Below are 13,532 nucleotides of genomic sequence, written 5' to 3'. Positions count from 1 at the left end.
GCCCCTGCCCGACTGAACTCTGTCAACACAATCAATATTGAGCCCTAACTACAGGCGACCCTTCCCACGCAGAGCCTCGACAGCGAGGAAACCGAAAGAGACTCAAATAAGCAAATCTGACCCTTCCCACGAGAAACTCAGAGCCTCAAGTGGGAGGAAACCGGAAGAGACTTGAGTAAGAAGAAACTTCTCCCACCTGCAAATCTGCGATGCAACGCGAGGGTTCTCTCTCCCCAATCAAACGGACCCGTCTTTTTGTGCCCACCCCACGGGTGGATCCAATGGACCGTCTCCAATCTCAAATTCGAGAGCTCAAGGACGAGAATGCAGAACTCAAGGTGTGTCTTGCAGCCCTTGAGACACGTCTCTCCTCCTTGGAGTCCCAAAAGCAAGACGATAGTGAGCACCTTCTCGCCAAAGCAAAGGAGGTCGAACACACCCTAACCGCAACCATGGCCAACCTTGTCACCCAAGTTCAAGAAGCAACCATCACGGTCTCCTCCAAAGTAGAAGAGTGCATGCAAGAACGTCGCCGACGGGAAGGACTAGCACTATCCGTTCGAATCGGTGGCTTGCCATCTACTTGGTGGGGGGAGAGTGATGACTACACATCAACTCTAGTGAAGCTTAACCAAGCCATCCACCCAACGGAGTTCGACCCCAACACAATTGACAAGGTTCACCACGACAAGCGCACCAACCAAGGCATCTTGGTCTTCAAGGCTAAAGAGGCACGTAGAGCACTTCTACAACAAGCACGACTTCTCAAGGGCACAAAAATTTGGATAAGCGAGGCATTGACACCCGCCCAACTCAAAGTTAAGAAACAAGAACTCCAAAAGGTTCGTGAAGCACGAGCAATCGGAAAATGGGCCGTCTACCGAGGCGGCAAGGCCATCATTGAGGAATTTCGAGCTCCAAAAACTCCCAAGCCACCTTTTCCTTTTCCCTCTCCTAAGTGACATGTGTCAAAATTTTGTTGTATCCACTTTAGTCATAATTCTCCATGTACTCCTCTAGTAAAGAGGCACAACCGTGTACGTTTTCTTGGTCCCATGGGTCATATTTGACCTCCGAGGACGATAATGAAATCTATCTATCTCTCTCTCTCTCTCTCTCTCTCTCTATATATATATATATATATATATATATATATATAGATATCCACCCTTGATTTTATTCACTCCCTTAATCACTGCCATGTCCTTTGCCCATTACGTACATACCTTTGCTACTCTCTCCCTCCCTTGGTCTCCACGTGTCATTTTAGCCTACTTCTTTCCTCTCTCTCCCTTGGCCTCCACATGTCATTCTCACCTATTTCTTTCCTCTCTCTCTCACCCATTTGCTCCCTCCCTTGTGTCATTCTCTCTCTCTCTCTCTCTCTCTCTCTCTCTCTCTCTCTCTCTCTCTCTCTCTCTGATTCCCCCCTCCCCCCTTTTTTTTGTCTCTCAATGATCCCCCCCCCCCCCCCCCCCCCCTCTCTCTCTCTCTCTCTCTCTCTCTCTCTCACCTTGCTTAACTGCATCCCTCTCCTACACCCTTCCTCATTGTTTCTCCATCCATCCCTTTCTTTAGAAAGATCCTACTCTCATGATGCCCCTTTTACCGTGCCCCTCCCTCTCTCTCTCTCTAGCGATGGACATAGAGAGAGGAGGAGAGATGATATAGTAGTGGTAATATTTGTGTGTGTGTGTGTGTGTGTGTGTGACCTCCCCATTAGTGATATCATCAATGGGAAAATCTAGTGAAGGGAGAGCGACGAGGTGGAGAGGAGGAATATTGGGTGGAAGGGGGCCAAAGAGAGAGAGTGTAGTGGGCAGGAGGGGACCAGAGAGAGAGAGAAAGAGAGAGACTCTTGAACCAATCAACCTTAGACCCTCAGGTTTTATTTTTTTTGTATAGGTTTGTTCAGTTCAAAGTTTCTACAAAGGCAACCGATGCTCAAGATGGCATTACTTTTAGGTACAAAGTTGAGGAGAGCAACACCGAGGTGTATCCAGTATCCCAACCGGTGTTGGGATGTCCATGGTAGCTTCTTCATCAACTTGGTCTCACTATTGATGTCCACTATGAGCTGCAGAGAGGGTGTTAAAGAGGCATCTCAAGTGAACTACCCAATGTGATCCCATTATTTAGTTTGGCTTTTAGATATTTATTTTACTTGTCATAATAATCAATATCTAATTCTCCTAAATGATTTTCTCATATTAAACTGATCATTTAATGTGGGGAAGGCCAAGGGAGAAAAAGCTAGAATATTGGTTAAGCTAGCAGACCGGCCACATTAGGGATCCAAAGAAGGGAAAATAGGGATCCAAAGGGGGGCCCATCTGCAAAAGAGCCATGTGCAACAATGGGCTAAAAAGACCCTAAGGTTCAGCCCATTAAGACTTCCAAAATGCTAAGGTTCCAAAATTCAAAGGTTGTGTCCAAAGGTCAACCCTAGGGAAAATTGGATGCTTTGTGTGTGCCCTAAAAGTCTTTGCACATCCCTACATGGGAGGGGGCGAGCCCTAAAGGTAGGGGATGAGAGAGAAATCCACACACACACACACACACACACACACACACAGGCTCCCTTTACACAAAGGGAATGAGGGACACATGTCAGCTCCCTAGGCAAGATGCCCACAAGGTGTGCCCAATTTCTATTGGATGACCCTTGAAGTGGACCAATGAGAATTAAGCTAGAGTAAATCTAGTTTAATTAATTTAAAAACATTTAATAAAAGAAACCAATGAGAATTAAGTCTCCTAGAAGACTATTGGGCAGTCTCCCAAGGGGTCCAATGAGCATTCAGGAGCCCCATGGCTTGCCTGATTCCTATTGGCCAGGAGGCAAAGGGGTCCGATGAGAGTTTAGTTTAATTATTTAATTACCTAAAGCTCTCACAAAAGGGGAAAGGGGGACACATGTCAGAAGGCTATCACTTATGCTGCTTAATTGTAATTGGCTTGACTTGGGGAGGGCCAATGAGGCTTCAGCAAGAGCAATTAGCAAGAGGGCTCGCCCAAGAGAGAGAGGGGGCTGATTTTTGCAAGGCATTATCACACACACACTCACACAAGCTCATGTGTGAAGAAAGAGAAGAATATCTCTTCCCAAGCTTTAATGGAGAACTCATCACCTACTCCAAGCTTGTGAGATAGAAGCCTACATCAACACTCTCTTGGCATGTGGATGCAAATCCAACCAAGAGCCAAGCTTCAATGCATGCTCATCTCCTCTACCAAGCTAATTACTAAGCTAAGCTATGCTACATATGAGTGATTATGTGAGGAGATGTACATCTTTCTCGTAAGATACTCCTTCTTCCTCTCAATCTACTCTCATACCCTGCTAGCTCTCACCATCTTCGAAGGTGTGTGAGGTCTTGGGTATGAGAACGGGGATAATTCAATTTGTGTTTGTTAAGTGTTTTGCTTAGTGCATGAAGTTTCCATCTTCATTGCACTAGCTAGTCTTGAAGGAACACAAAGAATTGTATTGTACAATGTCTCTCTTGATGGGAGAAACCATAATACAAAGCCTTTTGGAGGGGGGACCGGCTCCATGAAAATCCGGTCCTCAATTGTTGTCAATAGCTTAATTTCTCTCTCTTTTGAAAGTATTGTTGATGCTGTCTAACTAGGTGTTATGCTTTTTGTTGCTCTCTCCACCCAAGCACTCTTGTAATTCTCATTAGGAATCTATTCTAATGAAATGCCCACTATGTTCATGCTAATTTCCGCTACACATAAGTTATTAGGCCATTAAATGTTACATTACTTATTTGTCAAAGTCTTGGGTAGGGCAAATGGGTTTGCTATATAAGCAACCCCTTGCCTCCATTGTATACACACTCAGTTATTCATTGCCAAGCTTGATTGCTTCAGGAGTCTCTCTCTCTCTCTCTCTCTCTCTCTCTCTCTCTCTCTCTCTCTCTCTCTCTCTCTCTCTCACTCACTCACACACACACACACACACACACACACCTCTACACGATGCTTGTAAAAAAAAAAGGTTTAATGTGTTTTGACCCATTTAAACATCTCTCTCTCTCTCTCTCTCTCTCTCTCTCTCTCTCTCTCTCTCTCTCACACACACACACACACACACACACACACACACACACAGTAAAAATTTCACAAATTTTAGTATTTTCCAATCTACCCCCCCCCTCTCACTTTATTTTTTGTTTTAAGAGTCCCGCAGTTGGCTAGGCGTCATAGCTTCTCACTTTATATTCCTCTCTCTCTCTAATCTCTCTCCCAACCCCGCCCCTCCCCGCCTCTCCTCTCTCCACCCCATCTTCTTTCTCTCTCCAACCCCCCTTCTCTCTCTCTCTCTCTCTCTCTCTCTCTCTCTCTCTCTCTCTCTCTCTCTCTCTCTCTCCAATGTATTTTTGCTTCGATGGAATCCACTGTGCTATGATATATACATTACACTACCCACATTTGCCCTAACTACAAAACCATGTTCCTCGCTAGAAGAAAGGAAATCATACTCCCTATAATATGCTTGATACTATCCCCTTGCTTATGATACACACCATCTAAACAATCTCCCTTGGCTCACACTCCCCTCGATGCGAGATGGACACTGGGGCAATGGAAAAGAGTCACAACAACTATGCACATTTATCTCACTACAAATTTAAGAGTATAAGTGCCACACATTGCTAGAGTCATCAACTTTTGCAAGGCATGCAGATAGAATGTGAAAGGATACAAAAAAAAAAATTGATGTGTCAAATGTTCATGCTCTTTCCATATCCACCTCCATCGATGCACAATAATGAGAGAGGTGGGGTACATTTGAGAGAGAGAGAGAGAGAGAGAGAGAGAGAGAGAGAGAGAGAGAGAGAGAGGATAGGGAGGAAAGAGGAATAGAGAGAGAGAGAGAGAGAGAGAGAGAGAGAGAGAGAGAGAGAGAGAGAGAGAGAGAGGAAAGAGGAATAGAGAGAGAGAGAGAGAGAGACGTGGGGAGGGAGGGAGGTTACATAAAGAAAGTATAAAGAGACATGGATATGGATAAATGGAGAAGGTGCTCATTACAGACAAACAGAGAGAGAGAGAGAGAGAGAGAGAGAGAGAGAGAGAGAGAGTTGGAAGTTGGTAATGCAATGTGGAGGAGCAAGAGAGGTAGTGGCGGCTCAAAAAAGGTGTCACTTGCCACTGGTGATAGAGGTGGCAATGGGCAACATATGGTGGTAGTGAGTGGTAAGGGTGGAGGGGGAGAAAAAACTCGGTTCACGACGCTCGCTTAATATCCTCCTTGCTAAAGACCTTAGTACCCAAAGGGTGAAGGTCGTTCAACTTTCATTGTTAGAAAAGTGTCCATAAGGGGACCTTAAAAGTCTCCTAAATAGAAAAAAATCATAGCCTTTTAAATGCTATTTTGCAAAGTTGCATTTACTTTTAGGCCTACTAAAGGTCTTAGTATCCATATGGGTGAAGGTATTCAATTCTAGTTGTTGACATGTGTCTCTCAGAAGAGATTAAAAGTCTTTCTCACACGTCCTTTCAAATGTTATTTCTCAAAGCTACTTGTGAAAGCGCTAGGTGCAGAAGCGATCTGCGGTGCGTGCCGAGTGCGAGGGAGGAGAAGAGTAGAAGACACACCGTGTGGGTGAAGCAACTTCCAAGAATGTGGTGAGGAGCTCCTTCTTCTTTGTTTATATGAAGAATAAGGAATGTGTATGTACATACAGTAGGTGGTCGGACACCACACTTCCAGCCCTCGACAAAGACACAATGCCTTTATCCCAACAATCTCCCACTTAAAGGTGATGCATCGATAAGTGAGTTCTACTAGCTAAACTACTAGTATGTACAAGAAAATAGGTGAGAGACTCTCTCAACTTATGCCCACCGGCTCTCTCAATCGATCTACATGCAACCATATTGGCTCTAGGGATAGGCAAGCGTGCGAGCTCGCACTAGACCCTGCATGTAAATTCTGCAAACAACTTTGTATGGTCTCCAAAACTCCACTATGCTCATTCTAGAGGCTGACGAGTTGATGACAGGATACACAGTTTCGCCTATGGGTGAGAGGGACGTAGCCATCCCAGTGTCGACGTTGAGACATTCATACGTGATGGGTAGTCTTATGATGTAGTACATGTCATAAAATCTAATATCTAACTAACCCAAATGATTTTCTCATATTAAATTGATCATTTAATGTGGGAGAATAAACGGAACCAAGAGTTGGAATATAGACATGTGCTTATGGATCTATCTCAACACGAGCTAAAGTTAATGGGTCCAAATGAGAGATGGTCTGTCAAAGAGCAACGCTAGCTTCATTAAAGACCTCCAATGGTTAGTGTAAAAGTCCTTAGACCTTAGGCAAGCTAGGGGTGTGCTTGAGATGGGAACCCGGTCCAAGCTTGAGGTGCTTGTCGTGCTTGCTGACTAAGGTTCTTGAGGTGCTTTATGACTCAAGTGCTTAAGGTGCTTCATGACTAAGGTGCTTGAGGGGCTTAAGGTGTTCCAAAAGTCAACTAACATCCCTACTCATGGGGAGGGATCCCTAATTGTAGGGGCATGAGAGAGAACACACACACACTCACACAAGGCAAGCCTAGTCTAAAGAAGCAACAAGGACACATGTTAAGTTCCTCTCCATGTTGCCCTCATAAGATGCCTAAAGCCTATTGGTTGGCTAAAGGGATCCAATGATAATTTAGCTAATTAAATTAATTGTTTATGCATTTATCAAGTCCTCTCTCTCAAAGGGGAAAGGGGGACACATGGTTGCTCGATATGCACTATGCATGTGATTGGCTAAGCTTGTAGGGGTCCAATCAAATTGAAGCTTGAGCTAGAAGGAGGGGTCGACCAAGGAAGCTAGGGGTGTGCTTGGGGGTACTCTCTCTCTCTCTCTCTCTCTCTCTCTCTCTCTCTCTCTCTCTCTCTCTCACACACACACACACACACACACACACACACACACACACACACACTCACAAGCTCATTCTCACTTGGCAAAGTGCAAGAGCTCCATCTCCTTCTCCAAGCTTGTTGAGAAGTTGAGAGCCTACACCAACACTCTTGGCTATAGAATGTAAATCCAACCAAGAGTCATGCTTCAATGCTTAAGCTTGCTATCTTCTCCATCTTCATTACTATGCTATTATGCTATGCTAAGCAAGAAGAAGCCAGATACTTCAAGAACTCCATCCTACATTGGTCCCCCTGGCTCTCCAAAGTTGTAGATCCGCCACAAGCTCCATATTGGATTGAGACTGCAAGGAAGCTGAATAATAAGGGTCTGATCTGACTTGAGCACTTCTGGGACAGTGTCAACAAGAGTTGGAAAACCATTGACCTTATGATTGCCCAGTACCAACTCAATAGCTTGGAGGTCTTGCTTGTCCACAAAGTGATGAAAGAACTTGACACTCTAGTGATGTCAATCTGTGACTCGGAGTTGGACTGGAAAGCCTGGAAATGGCCCGGAAGCACTCTTTTGTGGAAACCCCACACTAAAATCATTTATCAGACAATGATGCAAAAGAAGAATTGGTCTAGCCCCCTTAATAAGCTATGGAAAAAGCAATGGCCGGAGGAAAGATGGGAGCATGTAATGGAGAACATATGGAAGCCAAAGGTTCCACAACACATGAAGGTTTTCTTATGGAAGGTTATTTGGGGTGCTCTACCGACGGGGGTGAAGATTCAGGAGAGAGGGATTGGGTCAAATCAATGCTTGGGGTGCAAGTTGACTAGTGAAGATCTGGCCCACCTTTTATGATGGACTACCCAGCTATAAAAGGCCTCGCAGGGAAAGTATGTAAGTGGGTCCAGAGAACATGGAAAATTAGGTTTTTCAAGACTGACCTATGCTTTGGAGGTAAAAAATCAGGTAGTCCATCACTCCTCGTCAGCACTCAGATCGTCAGATACTTCTTCTTTCATAATGTATGGCAAGCAAGGAACCGCCGTGTTTTTGAAGGAGGATTTGAGGTGGCAAGCTTCGCAGAAATTATACAGGAAATCAAAGTGCTAATATGGGCACTCGGGCGCAAGCATCACTCGGAGGATTGGTCTAGGATTACGTGTGCCTTGTTGTCAGTAGATGGAATACCTGAGAGGGGGGCAAATCTTGGCCATCGGTAATTAAAGATCTCAGAATGAAAGAGTATGGACCTTGGGTATCAAGGACGTGGAGGCGGGGTGGTTGGAGTGGCTGCCCTAATAGCCATTGTAATTATGATCCCTGGACGATGTCATGGCTTAACATGAGCATGACAAAACCTTGTAATTTTTTGGGCTGCTCAATATAATTCACTCACAATTGTGAGTTTTGCAAAAAAAAAAGAGTGATGATAAATGAGGAACTATTTCTTTCTCATATGAATGTTTCTTCTTCCTCTTCCCTACCCTCATTCCCCGCTAGCTCTCTCCACCTTCGAAGGTGTTTGAGGCCTTGGGATCGAGGCCAGGGATGGTTAATGCTTTTACAAGTTTATGTTATGCTCGTGATGCTACTATAGTCTCAAGCCTCCTACTTTAACTACAGCCATAGCCTAGCTTGCAAATCCCACTTCATTCTAGCCTTGCTCCTAGTATCCCTCACTCATCTGCACTCGAGTTCATGCCCCACAACATCTACATGCAAGCCCTCCACATTGTGCTCTAATTCTCGTCCCCCCCCCCGAATTGTCATTAGCCGCAAATCCCTCCTGCAAGTGATTGCTCTGTTCCACCCTAAACGGTCCTTTTCACCTTGCCCAATGCTCCTAAGCTCAGTCCCCCAGTGGTTTACCCATGGTGTTTACCCATGTGAGCTTAGGAGCAAACTTGAAATTCTCTCGATTTTCCCACGATGTGAGTATAACCATGATGCCTTTTCATGATTCACCCTTGTCTTTGCAATGAGTATCCTCAAGGTGCTTGGCCAACAAAAAATTATGCATTTAAAAAAATATAACACTACCAAGAAGGGAAAATACCACTCTAGCCTTAGTCCTTTGGGCAGGCCAAAAAGTATGTTTTAAATCAGAAAGTTGAAAAGCAAGTCGGTAGAATCTTAAATGAAGGGACCCATTTACAAACTAAATAAAGACAAAAGAAAGAAAGTCAAGTGAGCATTAAATGAATTGACCAAGCTATCGTTCGCCTTTTTTTGCATGACCCGGGTGTAGTCCGCCTCGAGATGCCGCCTTGGACTTCTTAGCCGTGATCCCCCCCTTCTTTTTGCCTCTAAAGGCCTTGGTATCCATATGGATGAAGGTCGTCCAATTTGTGGTGTTTGACAAGTGTCTCTTAAAGAGCTTTAAAACCTTGAAGAGCATGAAGAGAAAGCCTTTCACATGATCTAATTTCCCAATGCTACATTTACTTTATTTTGGGAACGAGACAACAAAAGATTTGAAGTTTGAACACAATAATTTTTTAAAAACTTTTGATTTTTTAAAACCACAAATCATTTTAAACTTAAGAAAAGAGCTTTACCGAAAGCATTTTTCCTAACCAAAGAAATCAAGGGCACACTTGAAAGTTTGCCGGTTATTATGTCAAAATATTAAAAATTTATAGATTTTTACATTAAAACTTATAAATATTTACAGGTGTTTGTCAAGGCCATCTCATAATCTAGCTAGGATTTTGTAAATCTAACCGGTTAAAAATGTACTGAACTCCGGGTTTTTTCAAACGCTGCTTAAGAAGCAAACTAAATTTCATAATTTTTACATTAAAGACTAAATAAAAGGTTTGTTTTAAACAGTACATTCTCTCTCTCTCTCTCTCTCTCTCTCTCTCTCTCAGATCATTATGAGCTTTTACCTTTATAAAATAGAATTTTAACTCTCATAACTCCTCAATATTCACCTTTGTGCCTTTTGAAGGCCTTGTGAAGAGTGCTCGATTTTTATTTTTCAAAAACTTGGCAATTAAACCTACATATATGAAACAACATAGGTAAATTGACAAAATTTAAAGGTTTTTACACCAAATTACAATAATTTTTCAATATTTTGTCGGTTTTCTCACCTTCTAATATAAAATTTAGAGGTAAATTTCAAAATTTGTAAGTGGGATTACACTAAACCTAGGTTTTTTTAGAGCACCAATAATAATAATAAAATTGACGGTGTACTAATTTTGTAGGTTTTCTCACCTTGTAATATAAAATTTAGAGGTAAATTTCAAAATTTGTAAGTGGGATTACACTAAACCTAGGTTTTTTTAGAGCACCAATAATAATAATAAAATTGACAGTGTACTGTTAAGGAGCACAAGTGTACATCATGTACGTTGGCCCTTTCCCTGTACCACTTCCCGCAGTTTTTTGTCTGCAGGAGGAACACTTTACCCTGATTTCTGAATATTGGCCCGCCCCCATAGATGAAGCTTTCAAGTTCCATCAGTGAAGGCGTGAAGGTTGTCAATTTGCCAGGGAGGCAGATGATCAGCCCAGGAGGAGGCACCATGCCCTGGCGGTGGCCTTTCCGCTGCAACATCAACCCCATGATGCGTTTCTGCAAGAAGCTGGCCGCTCAGTAGGCTTCACCATCACGTTTCTCAACATAATCTCGTGGCAGCAGCAACCAGCGACGGCGGCGGCGGCTGCTGCTGCTGCCGCTGCCGACGTCGCCGGTGAACGTCGCCTGCATGAGCCGCATGATACTGGTAGCGCTGTTGCAAAGGAGGGCATAAAGCTCGATATAATGAGGATTCACATGGCCCTGCCTGAGATGAGCACATTTGGTGGCGTGGGAGTGGACGTCATGGAGCGCTTCTGTAGTGCCGTCAACAGCCTCGCCCCTCAAATCGAGCAGCTGCAGCAGCAGTCCCACGATCCGCCCATCACCTGCGTCATCTCCGACCTCCTCGTGAGTGGCATTACGCAGAGCGCCGCCGACAAACTTAATCTACCCAGAATCGCTCTCTACACGAATTGTCAAAGCCACCTGCTCTTACAAAAAGGGGCAGTGCCTCTTGGTTCTCTCTCTCTCTCTCTCTCTCCTCTCTTGGTTCTCTCTCTCTCTCTCTCTCTCCTCTCTTGGTTCTCTCTCTCTCTCTCTCTCTCTCTCTCTCTCTCTCTCTCTCTCTCGATAGTTTCCTACGACGTTAAAACTCTCTTGTGTGTGTCGCATTCGTGCTAATGAAAAGAGGAAAATGGTATAACCTTTTTATCACCCAAGTGTGGTAGATTGGTTATGCCATTTCCCTATTAAATAACTGGCCTTGAGTTCAACTCTCCTCGTTGGCTAGATCTTTAAGGTCTCTTGGGATAGTTTCCTACTATGTTAAAGCTCTTCTTCTTCTCTCTCTTCGTTGGATAGATCTTTAAGGTCTCTTCTTCTTCTTCTCTCTCCCTTGAAGAACAAGTCTCGAGTTCAACAACTTGTCGGATAGCTCTTTGAGGTCTCTTGAAATTGTTCCTACTAAGTTAAAAACTTCTCTTCTCTTTTTCTTCTTCTTCTCTTCGGTGTTCACCAAAAACTGGGCTTTTAGTGTATTTTTAACTAGCTAAAATTGCAAAATCCCAGCTTGATTCCGAGCTTGCCGTGAAGAAAACTGGCTAAATTTAATAGTTTTTAGTGTAATTTCTGACAAATGCTTCAAATTTTGACCTAAAACCCAACAACGATTAAAGTGTGTCCTCTTTGGTTAGGAAAATGTTTTGGCAAGCCGGCCTCTCTCTCTCTCTCTCTCTCTCGCTAGATGCAATAGATTGATTATCTTGTCTTCTGCTTAGTTTGTGTACCAACAGATATAAACACATGCCTTGCATGCAAACGAGTGAATGATGAGCAAGAAGATAGGGGTCACAACGTCATACATGGTCACACATGTACTAGCTATTTGTCTTGCATGCAACTATGCAAGTTTTTTGCAGTATAGTTGCACTAGTAACACAATCTATATCTACATAATATATAAAGCGGAGAGGGATTCCGACATACATTTCCCACTTCAAGCTAGTGCGCACAAGGTAGCCCGGACCGGGGGCGGGGGGGGGGGGGGGGGGGGGAGAGAGGTGCCATTTTTGAAGGCAGCACCTACGTACTAGTCCTCATTATTTGTGATGAGGAAGGTAGGTCACTTTAATTTTGAAAGTAAAAAGGATAATGAAATGGTGAAGAGTTGCTCAAAAACAAGGTTAAATCAGTTACTCGTTTCATTTCTCTTGTCTAATTACAGAGACATTATCCTTGTGTGTAGTTTTTAAAGCATTGGAAGCACGAGAAAGCTTAACTTGGACAATATCTTCAAATGAGGGCTCTTTGGCCTACCTACAATTAAAGTTTGTGACCTTATGGATTACAATGGAAACCATCAATTTTGGATACACATGGATGTTGCAAAAATCTCTACAAGAGACCAAAAGCAAAGCTCATGCCATTGCCATCAACAACTTCAAAGAAATAGAAGAAGATGCCCTTAAGGTAAACATAGGAATACCCGTCTATGCAGTGGGTCCATTGGTAGAGCCACTTGAAAATGATCTCATCACGAGCTTTTGGAAGGAGGATGAAGCATGCCTGTTGTGGCAAGACTCACAACCTTGTTTATCTATTCTCTTTATCTCATTTGGTAGCATTGCCTCCCTAAGTCTACCTCAATATGGGGAACTTGTTGGGGGTATTCTTATTAACAAGCAACGCTTCCTTTGGGTTTTACATTCCAGGTTTGTGAAGGATACTCCAGTTACAGCGTCTCTTGAGAAATTGTCGTCTAAAAGTCATGATAGAGGCTACGTGACACAGTGGGCACCTCAAGCAAAAGTCCTTTCCCACCCATCCATCAGTGGTTTCCTCACTCATTGCGGATGGAATGCTACTGTAGAAGCTGTGAGCCATGGTGTACCTATGATTTGCTATCTTATTTTTGGAGATCAATTCTTCAAATGGAAAGTTGGACTAAGTTTGGAAGAGAACAAAGAGACTGGATTGATTAAAAGAGAGGAGATACAGAGGGTCATTCAAATACTAGCGATAAGAGAAGGGGAATATCTATGAAATAATGCAAAATACATTGGGGATGCATGTGCTCAAAACTATGTGGTGCATTCAAGAATATTCAGTCCATTGTTCACTCTTTGAAGTAGATATTTTCAATTCAACTTAGCTAAATTTACTTCTCCAATCTTTGCAAATGGTTGAACTCTGTACTATGGTCATTGATGGTGGGTGTAAATTGAAAATATGGGTTGTAGACAACGAAAAGATAAATATTGGTTGTATGAGAAATTTATCTTTCTTCAAACAAGCAATAATTTTGAAATAAGGCGGGCACTTCAAGGATCTTCCCTTACCACAATTTTCGATTTATTTTATCAAGGGACAAAAAAAGGTTTGTTGATAATGTAGTAAAGCTATGGCATTAAGAAAATTGACGACTTCTTTCTGCGTAACAATGTATCGAGGATTCAAGAAAAAGTCTACCGAAACTAAAGTTTTTTTCTCGAAAGTGTCATAAATCCCGATAACTTTTGATAGACTTGTAGAAAGGAAAAGTTATGCACCACCGCCTAGTATTCATGCTACTATAAACAATAAGCAAAAAAATGATGATTAGTTTCGAGA

At 43.1% G+C, this 13,532-nt stretch overlaps 1 protein-coding gene across 1 annotated transcript; it reads left to right on the top strand.

The window, feature by feature from the left end:
• Positions 1–281: 281 nt before the first annotated feature.
• On the top strand, positions 282–13,133 carry LOC147421084 (UDP-glycosyltransferase 86A1-like). The gene is made up of 3 exons (XM_086504606.1): positions 282–958; positions 10,373–10,941; positions 12,169–13,133. The coding sequence occupies exons 1-3, from the start codon at positions 282–284 to the stop codon at positions 12,963–12,965; spliced, it is 2,043 nt and encodes a 680-aa protein (XP_086360732.1). The 3' UTR covers positions 12,966–13,133.
• The last annotated feature ends 399 nt before the right edge of the window (positions 13,134–13,532 follow it).

The sequence above is a fragment of the Adiantum capillus-veneris genome, chromosome 28 (genome assembly GCF_014529385.1).
Source record: "Adiantum capillus-veneris isolate H3 chromosome 28, ASM1452938v2, whole genome shotgun sequence".
In the NCBI taxonomy this organism is placed as follows: domain Eukaryota; kingdom Viridiplantae; phylum Streptophyta; class Polypodiopsida; order Polypodiales; family Pteridaceae; genus Adiantum; species Adiantum capillus-veneris.
Note: the sequence above shows the minus strand (reverse complement) of the source record. Positions and strands in the feature narration are given on the sequence as shown.